General features: G+C 37.7%; 1 protein-coding gene across 1 annotated transcript in view; it reads left to right on the plus strand.

Moving 5' to 3' along the window:
- Positions 1 to 2,189: 2,189 nt before the first annotated feature.
- Positions 2,190 to 19,627, plus strand: part of BTBD8 (BTB domain containing 8) — a 104,513-nt gene continuing 87,075 nt past the window's right edge. Inside the window, exons 1-2 of the mRNA XM_032867121.1 lie at positions 2,190 to 2,503; positions 8,865 to 9,062. Coding sequence (XP_032723012.1) covers positions 2,355 to 2,503; positions 8,865 to 9,062 — 347 coding nt within the window. The 5' untranslated portion in view covers positions 2,190 to 2,354. The remainder of the gene's footprint in view (positions 2,504 to 8,864; positions 9,063 to 19,627) is intronic.

A 19,627-nucleotide genomic window follows, 5' to 3' on the forward strand; every position in this document is an offset into this window, starting at 1 on the left:
TTACTCACATTAAGGTATAACTGACTCCACAGCCTGAATTAATTAAAATAAAAATAGTGCTTTAGGTAAAAATTCTCTAATGGTTAAATGTGAAGTATCATTGACCAGATTTTTTTTTTAAGTATTTTGAATTTTAAAAGGGCACTTTTTCTTTAATTACTTCACATAGTCAATTGCCTAAGGTGTTTTTATTTTATTTTTTTTAAGATTTTATTTATTTATTTGACAGACAGAGATCACAAGTAGTCAGAGAGGCAGGCAGAGAGAGAGGAGGAAGCAGGCTCCCCACTGAGCAGAGAGCCCGATGCGGGGCTCGATCCCAGGATCCTGGGATCATGACCTGAGCCGAAGGCAGAGGCTTTTAACCCACTGAAACACCCAGGCACCCCGCCTAAGGTGTTTTAAGAGAATTAAATTATATGAACCAGAAACCATTCTGTCATCCATTCCGAACCAGTGAGTTAATAATAAACGCAATTGTGGATGGTGAAAATGCCTGTTACCTCAGCTGATAAAGTCTTGCAGGACTTTGAAGGGGAAGAGTTGGTTGCTAGTCAGCCCAAGTTTTAATACTTAGACCACCACTATACTGACTGGGGCCTTTGCCAAATCACCTATCTTCTCATACCTCAACTTCCTCACCTGCAGATTAGGCTCATATTAGTGCCTAGCTTAATGGTGGTTGTGAAGATTGAATTAATGCATTTAAAGGAGAGCAGTTCTTTCACCTAATAAAAGCACTCAATAAATATTAGCTATTATTATTTTTGACACTCCTCTTTTCTACATGAATAATTAAGAATCAATTATTCAGTTATATTTTTCATTATTGATGTGTCTGAATATTTGAGAGGGGCATTATTTGGAGAAACAGCTACTTTCTGGCCAACCTTAAGGTACAAGGTCCATCTATTTTCCAAATACTTAGTATTTAGAAGAGACTCAGGGGACATAAGAACCAAATGTAACCTCTGACTCATCTAAAAACCGATTCAAACCAAGCAACCACAAAGGATACTTTGTGCGAAGCTTCTGAATGAAGCCTAACTATTGAGCTTTCTTCCTTCGGAGGAGGTAAGTTAAAAAATACCAAAAGATTTTTAAATGATATCTAGTCCAGCTATTTCCTTCAGGCTGAAATGTTCGAAATTCGGTAGCTCACCAATCCATTCACTTCCCCATTCAATTAAAGGCTCTGTCCCATTCAGCCTTACCTCCTCCCTTCCTCATTATAAATATTATGCCTTTGTATGCAAAGCGTTGGAATACAAGCGGATAGTTCTTTCTTTCTTTCCCTTCCTTCCTTCCTTCCTTCCTTCCTTCCTTCCTTCCTTCCTTCCTTTCTTTCTTTCTTTCTTTCTTTCTTTCTTTCTTTCTTTCTTTCTTTCTTTCACAACAGAAATTTACTCCTTCCCAGTTCTGGAGGCCAGAGGTACAAAACTAATTTCCATAGGCCAAAATCAACGTGTGGACAGGGCTATCCTCTCTCTGGAGGCTCTAGGGGAAGATTAATTCTTTGTCTGTTTCAGTTTCTGGTGACTTCCGGCATTCTTCTGCTTGTGGTCACATTGCCTTTTCCCTTCTAGGTATAATCTCTTTCTGCTGCTCCTTATAAGAACACTTGTGGTTGCATTTAGGGGCTATAATCTAAGATAATATCCCTATCCCAAGGTCACAAGCTGTCATTTCTCGGTTGAAGTTCAAGAGCGGTTATAGGAGACACTCCCTGGATTAGAAAAAGACCGGGGGCTTTTAGACTGTACACACCCTTTGCAGGGGACTCAGGAGTGTTCTAACTCTTGCTGATTTTACGAAGTTCTTTACCCGCTCCTCACGCCCCCAGTTTTTCTTGCCTAAAGCAACAAAATAAGGGAGCGTGACTCGCCACCGTAAAGGGTCCTGTGAACCTATTTTTTCCTGCGGGGGGGGGAACGCTGACATCCCAGGAAGACATAACGTGGAAAGGTTCGCAGGTTGATCTGAACTTGGTTCGCAATAAAACTATTAAATTGAGTGGTTGGCACCACCCCCAACGCAAAGAGACCCAGGAAAAATAACCGGAGAGATTGCTCCCAGGCAATGGGGGCGGGGTGCCTCCCGGCCTAAGTAAACAGAGCTACTACGCCTGCGCACACCCTTCTGGGGTCACGTGTCGGCGCGAGCCTCCCAGATCGCCCCGCAGAGCTGCCCTGCTGCCGTAAGGGACCGTGTGCAACCGGGGAGGTGTCAACCTTTCTCTGAGGGGCGGATTCGGGTAGGAGCTGAGCGTTGGGTTGGCAACGCCCCCTTCTTCCACAGCCCGAGATTGAGATCCCACACAGGGCCTGCGGGGTGCCGCGGTACCTTTGTAGGACATGGCCGGCTGTGGGGAGGGTAGCGCGGCGCCCATGGTACTTCTGGGGTCCCCTGGAGTTTGCAGTAAGGGGTTGCAAAGAAAGGGGTCCTGTGAGCGGCGCCGGCTGAAGGCGGTGGTGTCGGAGCAGCTCAGCCAGGATCTGCTCAGGTAGGAGGAGGCGGGAACTCTGGCTGCTTCAGTTCTTAAGGCATCTACCTCCGCCCCAGAAGCTGTGGCCCCTTTTCGGCCACTCCATCCCCCCCTCCTCCTTCTCCTCGCCTCAGGCTTTTGTGGGACGTCCACCAGTCTCCTCACTACAGAGCCGTTACCTCACCCTAAAAAACCCAATCCCGAGCACCTCGGAGATCACGTACCAGATTAAAAACGGAAACCAAAATTCGTATCATAGTTATATGCAGCCCCCAGTTTATGACAGAATAAGACGACTAAGCTTAGTTCTGGTCTCTCTCTCTTTTTTTTTTTTTTTTTTGGGCAGAGAGAGAGAGAGAGATCCCAAGTAGGCAGAGAGAGAGAGGGGAAGCAGGCTCCCTGATGCGCGGCTCGATCCCAGGACCCTGGGATCATGACCTGAGCGGAAGGCAGAGGCTTTAACCCACTGAGCCACCCGGGTGCCCCTACACTTAGTTTTTGAAAGACACATCACTAAGGTTGGGATGGATCTAGGCAGGTTTCATGGTACTGAAGAGTACACTTTAAAAAAAGAAGCTTAGTTTAAGAAAAATGTTAGGTATAAAAATGAATATTTATTTAGATTAAGGAAAAAATAGAATAAATTAGTGGAGTCTTGGAGGTCTTTCCTTCAGAATTTTCTTTAAACAATGTACCAGAAATGTTTATGTAGAAGTATTTCCTGACTGCAAACTGGTTTCCCCTCTCCACCTACAACACTCTACAGCTCCCAGCAACTCCCAGCTCCCATGAGGACACAAGCAAATGGAGGGATGTTCTGAAGCTTAACTCAGGCTCTGGTGAATCCGGTTAATGACATCTCAGTCTATAAAGAAAATAAAGCCTAGAAATATTCCCTAGCCAATTGCCATTTCCACCAAAACTGATTTTGTAAGCTTTAGTGTGCATCAGAATCACCTGGAGGGCTTGTTAAAACTTAGATTTACTGGGTCCAAGACCATAATACTCATTCAGTTGGTCAGGAAGAGAGCGTTTGCATTTCTAACAAGGTCCCAGGTGATGCTGCTGCTGCTGCTGCTAGCTGCTTGAGTCACACTTTGGGAACTACTGAACTACAGTAAACATAATTACCACTAATAACCAACAGTTGTGCAGCCTTCTGCATTTTTTTTTTTAAGTGCTTTCTATCCCCTACACTTAAGCTCCTCCAGCAGCTATAAAACTCTGCTTTCTATGTAGTAAAAAAAATTCCCTTTAATTTGGACTTATCTGCCAGAGATGCTGCTTTGTCTCCACCAGTGAGGGATTAATGTAAAATATGGAAAAATAAAACTGAAGTTGTTCTGTTTCTAGGGTGAATCTGTAAGAATGAGGCACTCCTTCTTTTCAGTGACTTTATTCTTTGGGTTGAATTATAAGTCTTAAGGTGTCAGGAATTTAAGGAAGATAAGATGTCTGATTTATATAAAGAAAATGAAATTCAGGTATAGTAGGTGAACTCATCTGAGTAGTAGTTAAGGATAGGATCCTGAACTCCCAGGTTCCTATTACAAGCAAAAAAAAAAAAAAAAGAAAAAGAAAGAAAAAAGATGTAGCAGTTTTTTTTTTTTTAACAAGAAAACTTCATATGTGTACCCAGCACCCTAATTCTTGTACCAAATTAATCTTTTTCAAACACAAAAATAAAATGGATTTATTCTGCAAATATTAATGAGGTATCTGGCACCCACCATGTACCTAGATTTGTACTAGGTCCTGAAGAATCAAAGATTAATAAGACGTAGCTTCGGTATTGTGCTTACACTCCAGTAAGAGAGATAATAGTCAAGCAAAAGTTATGGGGACTGGGGTGAGTTTAGGGAACATTTTTAGGGTGGTGTTTGATCTCTTGAGGATTGATTCCCCATTGATTAGGTAAAGATTAGGAAGGGAAAAGTCAGAGGATATCTCAACAAAGGAAATTGCTTTTATAAAAGCACAGAGATTTGAAAGAGTTTGGTTTATTTTGGGAAAGCACGTTGTATTAGATTCTTAAACATCAGGGAACAGAGACACCTCTGGGTGACCTGAGATAATAGGGTAGATGGAGAAGTGAGTAAAATAAGAAAACTGTTTCAGTGGTCAAAAAGCCAGATCTGTTGTAGAATTGGAAAGTTGCTTGGGATATAACAGCAATTATACAGTAAGACCTCATTGAGAAGTGGACCATTATTCAGGACAGTTGTAATAAAAATACCTAAACTTATTGCTCTTCTACTATTAGTTAGATGCTGGGTTGACTACCCTGTGAAGTAAGTCTTGGTATTATTTCCATTTAACAGATAAGGAAACTGAGCATTAGGCATGAAGTGACAGAGTCCAAATAAAAACCTTGACATTCTGACTCCAAAAACGTTAAAATAACTTGCCCAAGGTCATACAACCAGAATATGAGCCTACTCAGTCTGTTTTCTCTGCAATAGTTATACAAAATAATCTTCCGGTAATTTATTTTCTTTATCTTTGCTCCTATCCTTACCCATTTCTTTTTCTTACTCTAGTTTAGATTTGCTCTGAAACTCTCATACAGTGTCATCACTCGGTTCCTGTTTATTATAGACCATCTCTGCTAGAGTTTAACTTGTTTAACTACCACATTGGCTGATGGCTAACTTTGGCTCATTCCATTATTCATTCAGATGTGGTTAAGAGCATCAGGGTCATGTGCTACAAAGACGAGCCATATATGAATGATAAATGAATTTGGTAGCTTTTTGGGAGGGGATTGTGGGTATGGCCTGCAACCAAAGTGATAGCAGATGAGGGTGAATGGGTAAACTAAGACTAGATCGTGGAGGCCTTCTTTCTTTAGTGAAGAGTTTGGAATATATTGTGGAGGCAGTGGAGAGCCATTGGTGTTTTTAAAATAGAAAATTAACATTTAGTTCTTGAGGGAAGAGAAATTAGAAACAAGGATACTAGCTAGGAGATTTTTTAATAGTCAAGGGATACGTAAGGCAGTGGTGATGGAAAAAGGGGAAGGGATTCACATGTGCAGTTGATGGGGTCGGTGACCAATTATATGTGGAGGTACAGGGGAAAGGAAACAAGCCAAGTCTTGGGGCATTTGAAAGGGAGGAGCATGGTGAATGTTGAGGAAGTCATATTCAGGAGACAATTGGAAATATGTCTGGAGTTGAAAATGAAGGTTGGAATAGCAGATAGACAGTAAAGGTTATTAAAGATAATAACCTTTATCTTTATAAAAGATAGTATCATCAGCACCCAGTCGTTCAAGCCAAAAAAGAGAGGTTATTCCCTTCCATTCACCTTCTACATTCAGTCACCACTTCCTGCCAATTTTATTACCAAAGTATATTTTAATTCTATTCCATAGTCTATATCACCATTGATCTCTCCTGGCTCAAGCCAGGCTCAAGCCATCATTCATCTGTGTTGTGCATTAATTTTCTCATCCTCATTCTCATTTCCCGCTAATTCCTTGTCTGCACAACTAATAGGTGATATTTTGAAAAATGAATTTGTCCATGTTTCTAATAATTTGGTGATTCGCCTTCAGCTGTAAGATAGAATTAAACTCTTTGCCTCTTATTGGTCTTTATCCCAGCAGCTTCATCTGTCACTTCTTAGCCCCTCAGTACTCTCTACTGACCAGTCTTTAGCTTCATACTCACACATACCTTAGCAAGGAACGTGGCGCCAGGAACTCACTCTTTATGACCTTGCCTTGCTGCCCTGACCAACTCTTATTTGATCTTTGAAATCTCATTTGGTTTTCTTGTCCTCTGTAAGGTCTTTTATGCCTGTCTCTGAAAAAATTTTACTTATATGTGTTATTGAATATTTCAGTCTTTAATTTTCAGGCCTGTCTTCCATACTATTCAGTAAAATCCTTGAGTGCACATGTTTTAGTCATCAATCTGTACCCAGTGCTTGGTACATAGAACATGCTTAATACATTTTTAGTGATAATCAGCAGTCCAAAATGCATTAGATTAGTGCAGCAGTGGGCCGAGAAATGAGATAGAAGCTGGACCTAGACATGGTTGAGCCTTTGATTCAACCTGCCCTTCTTCTAGACTTTACTATTAGATGAGCCAACAAACCCCCTTTAATATTTAAGCCAGTCTGAGTGGGATAATTCTGTTACTTATAACATACAAGATATTCTTGTAACTGATATAAGTAGTTATATAAAATAAAAGACACTATATTTTCATGTTCACAATTTTTTAAACACATTAAATTTTTTTTTATTTAACAAATACTCATGAGCATGTATTAAGAACCAGGCAGATTCCCTAGTGATGTTATATGGTTACCAGCAGCATTGCTTTCTTATTCACTTGGGGAAGAATGGAGGATGGAGAAAAGGTAGATGGGAGGAAGGAATAAATTGATGTGCAGTTTGAGTTTTTATTAAAGTTTGAGAGACCAGTACATTATTGCATAACTCTATTTTTTTAAAGATTATTTATTTATTTATTTGACAGGCAGAGAGGCAGGCAGAGAGAGAGAGAGGAGGAAGCAGGCTCCCCACTGAACAGGGAGTCTGATGCAGGGCTTCATCCCAGGACCCTGAGATCATGACCTGAGCTGAAGGCAGAGGCTTTAACCCACTGAGCCACCCAGGTGCCCCCATTTTTGCATAACTTTAAAAACTACTTAATAAAAATAATTTATTGATTAAAATATTGACTAAAATGGGGGCGTCTGGGTGGCTCAGTGTAGAGCCTCTGCCTTCTGCTTGGGTCATGGTCCCGGGGTCCTGGGATCGAGCCCCGCTTTGGGCTCTCTGCTCAGTGAGGAGCCTGCTTCCGCCTCTCTCTCTGCCTTCCTCTCTGCCTACTTGCAATCTGTCAAATAAATAAATAAAATCTTTTAAAAAAATAAATAAAATATTGACTAAAATGTTTCTGTTTGCTTATTGTTTCCAAGGTTCTGAAAGTTTTGTGCTCTGAAGCATTTGTTTTTTTAGTGTAAAATACAACAAAATTGAACAAGCAGATACTGAGCTCTGTATACTGCATATACAGTTTTTGCCTTTGGGAATTTATTGCCTAGTAGAGAGAAAGACTCAAAAAATAATGATGCAATGACAGAAGGGATGTATAGAGGTATGCACCAATTGTGTTGGGATCAGAGGAAGGATCTGTTAACTTGGTCTTGGAGGAGTGAGAGTGTCAGTGGCAACATTCTAAGCTTTCACTGTAATGGATATCTTTAGCCATTAGTTCTACCTCCTATAGTGTACTGGTGTGATCGCCAGGTATACCCTGTGATACGGAAGTCCTTTGAGAATACATATCTTGCCGAGGATAATGATACTGTGATATGAAGTATTATTTAGTATTTAGAGAGTAAAAATATATAGTTACCACAGGGACAAAAGATTATGACAGTTTGTATTATGATGCTGATTTCCGTTCTTCCATCACTTTACATGTAATCAGTGGGCTTTACCACAATCCTGTGCATTAGTAAAGGGATTTGAATGGGTTTCCCCATGACCCCATCATTTTAATAATAGATTATAGTGTGGTTTGCTCTATTTGTGTGAGGAAAAACCTGGAAAAGGGCTTAAATGTCACATTCTTGATGGCCAAGCCTGCATTTCAGACTTGATATTTAACAATAGTCAGAACAAAATGTACCAGTTTCTAATCTGTATTGTCTATTGTTATACTCAGCTTGCTTGTGTTGTTGACATTTTACTTTTTTTGCTTCTTTTAGTAAGATTTAAAAAAAGTTATTCTTTTCAGCAGTCAGTAACCATATTACTTTGTGTTCTTTTTCTGAAATAAAGCTAAAGTAGGTACATTTAAAAGGAAAATCAATATAAAAAGCAGAATATAAATTTTTTATGATCAGAAGGAATTAAAAAAATTTTTTTGAAAAAATAGTCTTACTCTTATGAATGTAGTTACCTTTGTTTTCACAATAAATTTTATTTTATTTTTTTTTAAGATCGTATTTATTTATTTGACAGACAGAGATCACAAGTAGGCAGAGAGGCAGGCAGAGAGAGAGAGAGAGGGGGGGAAGCAGGCTCCCCACTGAGCAGAGAGCCCTATGCGGGGCTTGATCACAGGACCCTGAGAGCATGACCTGAGATGAAGGCAGAAGCTTAACCCACTGAGCCACCCAGGTGTCCCATTCACTATAAATTTTAGAAAATTAGATTCTAAGCCAGTATTAAGCAGTGTTCTTTGGAATGAACTGAGAACAAACTCATTTTCATATTAAGCTATTTTAATTTTGTGACTTACCTTTGTATTTTTAGTGTGTGCTATTTTGAAAAATTATTTTATAGAAATGGGTATATTATATATTTCTGAGTATCACTAATTAAATTCTGGTTCCTTTTTATTCATTACAGGCTCCTAAGGGAAGAAATCCATACAGATGTTACTTTCTCTGTAGGTAATACTTTGTTCAAAGCACACAAGGCAGTCCTTTTAGGAAGGGTTCCTGACTTCTATTTTCATACTGTTGGACAGACATCTGATAATTTAACAAATCATGAGTCTATTGCTGTGGAGAACTTTGAAGCTTCAGAATTTAGAACATTTTTACAGTAAGTGCTTTATCTTTTTTCTCTCATATTTAAGTCTAATATATAACTCTTTATCTTTTCAACACATATGTATGTTTTTATTTCCTGTATTTTCATATCTGTTTTATAACCTAAAAAAATCCATTCATTTACATTCCAAATTATCTTCGTAATAGTAGAGGCTAAGTATGAGTATCAGAGTATTAAGGGCTTAGTATTGGGAAAGACTAAGTACTAATTTGAGATTGAGCCTGAAAGAGGAGAAATAGTGTATTCTCTAGTAATTTGAATGAATTGCTCTGTGCCAAGGTTTTTTGACAGTAGCACTATTGACATTTTGGATTGGATAATTCTTTATTGTGGGATCTGTGCTATGCTGTGCATTTTAGGATGTTTAGCAACATCCCTCTCCTCTAGCCCTTGGATGCCAGTAGCATTCTTCCTGAGTTCCCCCACCCCCAAGTTGTGACAATCAATATGGCCGCCAGATGTTGCCAAATGTCCTCTTGGGGATAGAATAAGCTTCTGCTGAGAACCATTGCTGTATACTGACTTCTGTATTGTTGTTACACAAAAATCATTCATATGCAAGAAACTTGCTATATACTAACTTACTGACTTCCTTATTATTGGTATGCAAAACTTTAGATTATGTTTGTAAAAATATGAGATCATAACCTTTTATTCTTATGGCTTGCGTATGGTCAAAATTTTTGAAAATAGAGCATCCATTGAACTCGTGAATTCACAAATTTTCATCACCGAAGTAATGGAAGAAATTAGTTTAAATTAATTGCCATTCTAGTTGAATAGAATTTTATTTTAATCCCTTACTATTGTCTGCACATTTGTGTAATGATTTGACACTCATTTTTGCTAAATGTATCCAGAAGGGAAGTATTTTCTAATGTAGTTTCTCAAAATTGTACCTCTTTTAGACTTGTGACATTTAAGTAACATGGACTCTAAGGCTAGAATGCCTGAGTCCAAGTTCTCTGCTTTGCCATTTCATAGTTGTGTGCCTCAAACTTAATCATTCTGTGCCTGGAATTTCATCAGGTGTAAAATGCCTGGCATCTAATAAGCACCATAGAAATTCACTAATTTTTTATGTTTGTAAATCTTGAAGTGTTTATTTGTATTTCATTTCAGTTTTTTAAATCCTGCCCTACCATAATTTCTTCCTTTTTTCCAATATGTGGAAGTCAGTATTTTCCTAAATGATTCTTTTAGTGGCTTTCTGTCATACCACCCAACACATAATCTTATTCAGCAGGTGTTTGTTATGCCCTGTTATGGGCAAGGCCGTGTGTAAAAGGGTTGGTATGTACTGATTAGTGCCTCTTGATTTGAGTGCTTAGTGATGAAAAGTAAATGTGGAACTAAGTTTTAAAGCCAATACTGGCTTTTTTAAAGTTGAATTTTGTGTTTTTGTATTCTGGATTCTAAGTATTTTTTGATGCTAGTCTTTTAGTTATTTGCTGATGTACATTTTGCCTGTAATCTAAATCATACTGACGTTAGTGTAGAAAATTATTTTTGGGTAATTAAATTTTAAGTGTATTTGTGTGATTGATTGATTTTTTTAAAGATTTTATTTATTTATTTGACAGAGAGAGATCACAAGTAGGCAGAGAGGCAGGCAGAGAGAGAGGAGGAAGCAGGCTCCCTGCCAAGCAGAGAGTGCGATGTGGGACTCGATCCCAGGACCCTGAGATCATGACCTGAGCCGAAAGCAGAGGCTTAACCCACTGAGCCACCCAGGCGCCCCTGTGTGATTTAGTTTTTCTTCTTTTTATGCTCTGACATGCTTGAATGATCTGACTTCTTTATTATTTCAGAGTTTCTTCTATGAAACTCCTATATGCATAAATGGAAAAGGGACGGGGGGAAGCAGGCTCCCATTGAGCAGCGAGCCTGATGCGGGGCTCCATCCCAGGACCCTGAGATCATGACCTGAGTTGAAAGCAGAGGCTTAACCCACTGAGCCACCCAGGCGCCTTGGAATACATTTTATTAAGTGTTATTTATAGTAGTAGGCCTATGGTAGGCTCTGTGAAATGATATATTTCTTGAGTGTATGTTTATTTTTATTTTATTTTCTTCTTTTTTAAAAATATTTTATTCTCAAGTAATGACTACACCCGATGTGGGGCTCAAACAACCCCGAGATCAAGAATTGCATTCTCTGTTGAGCCAGCCAGGCATCCCTTGAGTGAATGCTTAGATGAAGATCCATAGGATATGTCAGATTTTTATATATCAGAGAAAGGAAGAAACTATATCAATGTTTTCTTTTATTTATTGTCATGAAAAGTAATAGAAAAAAATTAAGAGATAGCATGGTAGAGTGGAGGAGGCACTGGATTTGGCAACAACGGCAGAGATCTGCCTTTGGGCTGTGTATTATCTTGTTTTATGATTTCTGTGAGCTTCAGTTTTCTCATATTTAGAACAAGGAGGTTGGAGTAGATGGCTTTGTTCTTCATAGCACTTCACAGCCTCTATTTTAAGCACTTAATCACATTTTGTTTTATATTAAGTTAGTCATGTATGTCTGTGGTTATGTAAGCTCCTTGAAATGGGATCATCTCATTGATGTGAACGTCCTCAGTAGTATCTCTTGTAGTGTCTTGCACAGAGAAAGTGCTTGTGACATACCCCTTCTTTTTTTTAGCAGAGTGTATTGAAATTTCATCTATATAAAGTATAAGAAGATTATAATGTAAAATATTGAGATTAATTTTTTCAGTGCAACTTCTGAAAAATAATTTTTTAAATTTTACTTATGAAATTCAGTTCTTTATTGCACATCTTTTTCTTTAGGTAACCAAAAAATTTTTTTGAAATATTGTTATTTTGCTACTTACTACAGAGTCCTTTGGTATTATGCACTTGAGTTAGAGTAGGAAATACAGTCTGTGAAAAATTGTTTTATATATAGCAGCATCATATATGATTCAAATGATTGGCAATGGGAAATAGTTCTTGCTTCATGACCTTGTGATTAAAATTCAAAAATTCAACTTAGCATCTGATTTCCTAAGAAGACATAACCTGTTGTAGTTGTCAGTGTGTGTGTGTGTGTGTGTGTGTGTGTGTGTAAAGAAAAGAGGAAAGAACTTTTTTCTTTTCACGCTTCAATTATTTATTCCATAGTCTTTTTTTTTTTTTTTAAGAGGAATGACCTTTAAATTTACAACTTAACATTAATTACTGGGGGATGCTAAGATAACTTGTCGGTAAGGTATAAACATATAGAGCAGCACAGAGCAAAAGATTGTGTTTCCCATGCAGCTTTTTCAGGTAATGGTTATTTTCTCGCACATTTCTTACACTAGCAGGGTTGGAAGTGGGTGGGGTAGGTGTCTTGTTTTATTCACTGTATTTAAGTATATTTTCTTATTTTCTGTATCATTGATACTCTGGCATCTGGAGCCTCACTGACTGGGCAGAGACTGCTCCTCCTAGGGTTGGGTAATTCATGTGAGCATACCAGGTAATCCTAAATTCATTCTAACACCCACCTCGTCATTCTGATTCTTATACTCCACAAGGCAATAGTCCTTGCCCTAATCTTCCCAGGGCCAAGTACTAGGCAACTAAAGACCATCCTCTTAGTCCAGAGCACCCCCCACCCACTCTCAGCCCCAATTATTAAAACTATCTATTATTAAGCTTCTTCAGCTGTTTACTTTGCCCCACTTCCACAGAAAACATAATAAAGGCTTCTGCGTTGTGCTTAGTTCTCCCTCCTCCTTCTTCCAGACCAACCCTATTGCTTCCCCACGTGGCCATTCCTGGTGTGGTGTACCTCTTTCCACTTGGGGACTGTAAATTACAAACTGTCTTTTCAATGGCAATCATTTCTTAATCACTTGGCCTCAGCATACCTGAATAAAACCAATTCCCAGTTGCATTTTAAAACATTTAAAAACCAATTGCTGCCTTCAGATATTTTCCCTCCATCTTCCTAAACTGTCTTGCCAGTCTATATCAGTAGCCAGTCATCTACAGCCCCTTAAGTCAGTCCTCCTCGTTTCTTCTTTCTTTCTTTCTTTTTAAAAAATATGTTAATTAAGTGATTTTTAATTTTAATTCTAGTATAGTTAATATACAGTTTTGTATTAGTTTCAGGTGTACAATACACAGTGCTCATCATGATAAGTGTACTCTTAATCCCCTTCATCTATTTCACCCATCCCCCCCCACCTCTCCTCTGGTAGCCATCTGTTTGTTCTTTATAGTTAAGAGTCTGCTTTTTAGTTTCTCTTTTCTTCTTTGTTCGTTTTGTTTCTTAAATCCCACATATGAGTGAAATCTTATGGTATTTGTCTTTCTCTGACTTCTTTCCCTTAACATTATATCCTCTTGATCCATTCATGTTGTTGCAACTGGCAAGATTTCATTCTTTTTTATGACTCAGTAATATTTCATTGTGTATATATACTACACCTTCTTTATACATTCATCTCTTGATGGACACTTGGGTTGCTTCCATAAGGTGGTTATTGTTAAAGGTTTTATTTATTTGACACAGAGATAGAGAGTACAAGTAGGCAGAGCAGCAGGCAGAGGGAGAGGGAGAGGGAGAAGCAGGCTCTCTGCTGAGCAGGTAGCCCAATGTGGGGCTTGATCCCAGGACCCTGGGATCGTGACCTGAGCTGAAGGCAACTGCTCAACTGACTGAGCCACTCAGGCACCCCCATAACTTGGTTATTGTAAATAATGCTGTAGTCAACATAGGGGTACATATAATCTTTCCCAATTATTGTTCTTGCTACAGTCAACATAGGGGTACATATAATAATTTTTTTTTTCCAATTAGTGTTTTTGTATTCTTTGGATAAATACCCAGTAGTGGAATTAGTGGATCATATAGTAATTCTATTTTTAACTTTTTGAGGAACCTCCATGCTGTTGTCTACAGTGACTGCACCAGTTTGCATTCCTACCAATAGTGTGTGAGAGTTCCACTTTTTCCACATCCTTGCCAGTGCTTGTTTCTTATCTTCTTGCTTCTAGCCATTCTGAGAGGTGTGGGGTGATATCTCATTGTGGGTTTGATTTGCATTTCCCTGATGATTGCATTTGAACATCTTTTTATGTTTCTGTTGCCATCTGTCTGTATTGTTTGGAAAAATTCCTACTCAGGTCTTCTGCCCATTTTTAAATGAGATTATTTGGGTTTTTTTTGGTGTGGAGTTATATAAGTTCTTTATATATTTTGGATACTGACCCTTTATTGGTTATGTCATTTGCAAATATCTTCTTCCATTCACTGGATTGTCTTAGTTTCATTGACTGTTTCCTTGACTGTGCAGAAGCTTTTTTTTTATATAGTCCCAATAGTTTATTATTGCTTTCATTTCCCTTGCCTCAGGAGACATATCTAGAAAAATGTTGGTATGGTTGATGTCAGAGGTCTTACTGCCTGTGCTCTCTTTTCAAGGATTTTAATGGTTTCAGGTCTCTCATTTAAGTCCTTAACTCATGTCGAGTTTATTTTTTTGTATAGTGTGAGAAGGTGGTTGAGTTTCATTATTTTGCTTGTAATTTTCCCAACACCATTTGTTGAAGAGAATTTTCTCCATTGGATATTCTTGCCTCCTTTATCGGAGATTGGTTTACCATATAATCGTGAGTTTATTTCTGGGTTCTCTATCCTGTTTCACTAATCTATTCCTATATTTTTATGCCAGTACCATACTGTTTTGATTACTGTATTTTTGTAGTATATCTTGAAATCTGGGATTGTGGTATTTCCAGCTTTGTTTCTTTTTCAAGATTGTTTTGGCTATTCAGGGTCTTTTGTGGTTCCATACAAATTTTAAGGTTGTTTGTTCTAGTTCTGTGAAAAATGCTATTGGTATTTTGATAGGGATTGCATTACATAGATTGTTTTGGGTATTACAGATATTTTTTAAAAAGATTATTTATTTATTTATTTTAGAGAGTGCATGAGCAGGGGGAGGGGCAAAGAGAGAGGGGGAGGAAGAGGGAAAGATACCAAGCAGACTCTGTGCCGAGTGTGGACCCTGATTCTGGGCTCGATCTCCCAACCCTGAGATCATGACCTGAGCTAAAATGAAGAGTTGGTTGCTTAACTGACTGAGCCAACCCAAGAGCCCCTAGCAGTATAGACATTTTAACAATATTTGTTCTTCCAATCTGTGAGCATGGAATATATTTCCATTTCATTGTGTCGTCTTCAGTTTCTCTCATCAACGTTTTATAGTTCTCAGAGTACAGGTCTTTCACCTCCTTGTTTAGTTTTATTCCTAAGTATCTTATTATTTTTGATGTGATTGTAAATGGGATTGTTTTTTAATTTCTCTTTGTGTTGTTTCTTTATTAGTGTATAGAAATGCAATGGATTTCTGTATGTTGATTTTGAATCCTGCGCCTTTACTGAATTGATTTATTGGTTCTAGTAGTTTTTTTGATGGAGTGTTTAGAATTTTCTGTATATAGTATCATGTCATCTGCCAATAGTGAAAGTTTTACTTCTTTACCAATTTGGAAGACTTTTATTTCTTCTTCCTCTATTATTACTGTGGATAAGACTTCCAATACTGTGTTGAATAAAAGTGGTGAGAGTAGACATCCTTGTCTTGTTTCTGATCTTAGTGGAAAGGCTCTCAGTTTTTTCCCACTGAGGATGATGTTAGCTCTGGGTTTTTCATATATGGCCTTTATTATGTTGAGGTATGTTCCCTCTAAATCTACATTGTTGAGGGTTTTTTTTTCATGAGTGGATATTGTACTTTGTCAAGTGCTTTTTCTGTATCTTTTGGGATGATCATATGGTTTTTATTATTTCTCTTGTTGATGTGGTGTATCACATTGATTGTATTGTGGATATTGAATCCTGGAAATAAATCCTGATTGATCATGGTGAGTGATTTTTTTTTAATGGATTGCTGGATTTGATTTGCTAATACTTTGTTAAGGATTTTTGCATCTATATTCATTAGACATATTGACCTGTAGTTTTCTTTTCTTTTTTGTTTTAGGTATCTTTATCTGGTATTGCTATCAGGGTAATGCTGGGCTCATGGAGTGAATTCAGAAGCTGTCCTTCCTCTTTTATTTTTTGGAATGGTTTGAGAAGAATAGGGTTTTTGTTTGTTTGTTTGTTTGTTTTTTTGAGATTTTATTTATTTGACAGAGACAGAGAGAGAGAGAGAGAGAAAGCAAGCACAAGCAGTGCAAGTAGGAAAGGGAGAAGCAGACTCCCTGCTAAGGGAGCCCAATGCTGGGCTTGATCCCAGGACACTGAGATCAGGACCTGAGTCAAAGGCAGATACTTAATGGACTGAGCCACCTAGGTGCTGGAGAAGAATAGGTATTAACTCTTCTTTAAATGTTTGTTGGAATTCACCTGTGAAGCTGTCTGATCCTAGACTTTTGTTTGTTGGGAGTTTTTTTTTTTTTTTTTTTTTTTTTACTGATTTAATTTCATTGCTGGTGATTGGCCTGTTCAAATTTTCTATTTCTTCTGATTCAGTTTTGGGTGGTTATATATTTCTAGGAATTTATACATCTCTTCTAGGTTGTCTAGTTTATTGGCATATGATTTTTCATAATATTCTCTTATAATCCTTTGTGTTTCTGTGGTGTTGATTATTATTTCTCCTCTTTCATTTTTGATGTTTGTGTCCTCACGCTCTCTCCTTTTTTATGAGTTTAGATTAAAGTTTATCAATTTTGTTGACCTTTTCAAAGTATCAGCTCCTGGTTTCATTGATATATTCTATTGTTTTTTGGTTTCTATTTCACCTATTTCTGCTCTAATCTTTATTTCTTTCCTTCTGGCTTTGTTTTGTTTTGTTTTGTTTTTCTAGCTCCCTTTGGTGTTACATTAGGTTGTTTATTTGAGATTTTTACTGTTTTTGAGGTAGGCCTAAATTGCTGCAGTGTTGACCCTTAGGGCTTTTTGCTGCATCCCAAAGATTTTGAACCATTGTTGTTTTCATTTTCTTTGTCTCCATGTATTTCTTTTCCCTCTTTGATTTCTGGGTTAACCCATTCATTTTTTTTTTAACATGTTATTTAACCTCCATGTATGTGTGTTCTTTTCAGATTTTTTTCTTATGGTTGATTGCTAGTTTCATAGCATTGTGATTGGAAAAGATGTATGGCATGGCTTTGATCTTTTTAAGTTTGTTGAGATTTGTTATGTGGCCTAACATGTGATCTGTACTGGAGAGTGCTGTGTTTGCATTTGAAGAGAAATTGTAGGGGTGCCTCAGTGGCTCAGTGGGTTAAAGCCTCTGCCTTCAGCTCAGGTCCTGGGATCAAGGTCCTGGGATTGAGTCCCACATCCGGCTCTCTGGTCAGTGGGGAGCCTGTTTCCTCCTCTCTCTCTGCCTACTTGTGATCTCTGTCAAAAAAAAAAAAAAAATCTTTGAAGAGAATTTGTATTCTCCTGTTTTAGGATGGAATGTTCTGACTATATCTGTTAGATCCATCTGGTTCAATGTTTCTTTGTTGATTCTGTTTGGATCATCTGCCCATTGATGTTAAGTGGCGTATTGAAGTTCTTTGTTATTATCGTATTATTATTGGTTACTTCCTTTATGTTTATTATTAACTGTGTTATATATTTAGGTGCTCCCATTTTGTGTGCATAAATATGTACAATTATTTTATATCTGCTTGTTGGATTATTCCTTTTATGATTATATAGTGTCCTTCTCTGTCTCTTTGTTTTGAAGTCTCTCAGTCTTTGTTTTAAAGTCTATTTTGTCCAATATAAGTATTGCTCCTGTGGCTTTCTTTTCACTACCATTTGCATGATGATTGTTTTTCCATCCCTTAATTTCAATCTGCATGTGTCTTTAGTGTGAAATGAGTCTCTTGTAGGCAGCATATAGATGGTTCCTGCTTTTTAAAATTAATTAATTAATTAATTAATTTATTTTTTAAAAGATTTTATTTATTTATTTGACAGAGAGATCACAGGTAGGCAGAGAGGCAGACAGAGAGAGAGAGAGGGAAGCAGGCTCCCTGCTGAGCAGAGAGCCCGATGCGGGACTCGATCCCAGGACCCTGAGATCATGACCTGAGCTGAAGGCAGAGGCTTTAACCCACTGAGCCACCCAGGCGCCCTGGTTCCTGCTTTTTTATCTGTTCTGTCACCCTGTGTCTTCTGATTGGAGCATTTAATGCATTTTCATTCAAAGTAACTGTTGAAAGGTATGGACTTATTGCCATTTTGTTACTTCTGATGGTTGTTTTTGTAGTTCTTCTCTTCCTTTCTTACTCTCTTCTCTTACAGTTTGCTGGCTTTCTTTAGCCATATACTTGGATTCCTTTCTTTTTATTTTTTGATATCTATTACTGGTTTTAGTTTGTGGTTATCATTAGGTTTATGTATGTTATCTTACACATACAGCAGTCTGTATTACCTTGATGGTTCCTTAAGTTTGAACACATTCTTAACTCCCCTCCCCCTAGCCCTGCCACATTTTAGGTATATGGTATCATATTTTACATCCTTCTATTTTAGGAATCCCTTGACTGATTTTAGTAGATAAACTTAATTTTACTGCTTTTGTATTCTGGACTTTTTTTTTTTTTTTTAACAACTATTTGTGGTCTTTTCTTTCCACTGAAGGAGTTACCTTTAAAATTTTTTATAGAGCTGGTTTAGTGGTGATGAATTCCTTTAACATTTGTTTGTCTGGGAACTCTTGATCTCTTCTTCATTTGTCAATGATAGCCTTGGTGGATAGAGTATTCTTGGCTGCAAATTTTTTTCCTTTCAGCACATTGAATATATCATGCCATTTTCTTCTGGTTTGCAAAGTTTCTGCTGAAAAGTTTCTAGCCTTACTGGGTTTTCCCTTGTATGTAACTGTTTTCTTTTCTCTTTCTGCTTTTTAAAATTCTTTATAACCACTTTTCACCATTTTAATGACTGTGTGTCTTGGTGTGGATCTCCATGGGTTGATTTTATTGGGTATTGTCTTTGTTCCTGGATCTGGATTTCTGTTTCCTTCCCTAGATTCAGTAAGTTTTCAGGCATTATTTTTCAGATAAATTTTCTGCTCCCTTTTCTGTCTCTTCTTCTTTTTGGATCCCTGTAATGCAAATGTTATTATATTTGGTGGTGTTGCAGGGTTCCTGTAGTCTATTTTGATTCTTTTATTACTATTTTTCTCTCTCCTTTTTAGCTTGATTGCTTTCCATTACTCTGGCCTCCAAGTCACTCATCCATTTTTTTGCTTCCTCTAGTCTGCTATTTATTCTCTCTAGTATATTTTTAATTTCAGTTACTGAGTTCTTCATCTGTGATTGGTTATTTTCCATATTTACTCTGTCTTTGGTAAGTGTCTCACTGAGGTCCTCCACTCTTTCCTCAAGTCCACTGAGTATGTTCATGACAATTACTGTAAATTCTCTATCAGACATATTAATCTCCATTTTGTTTAGGTCTCCTGTTGTGATTTTGTCCTGTTCTTTCATGTGTACATATTCCCCTGTCTCCTCATTTTATCTAACTCCCTGTATCTGTTTCTGTGTGTTAGGAAAGTCAGCTATCTCTTCTCCTCATGAAAATAGTGGTCTTATAACGAAGA

Source organism: Lontra canadensis, unplaced genomic scaffold, assembly GCF_010015895.1.
Source record: "Lontra canadensis isolate GAN:19392208 unplaced genomic scaffold, GSC_riverotter_1.0 scaffold33, whole genome shotgun sequence".
NCBI classification, from domain to species: domain Eukaryota; kingdom Metazoa; phylum Chordata; class Mammalia; order Carnivora; family Mustelidae; genus Lontra; species Lontra canadensis.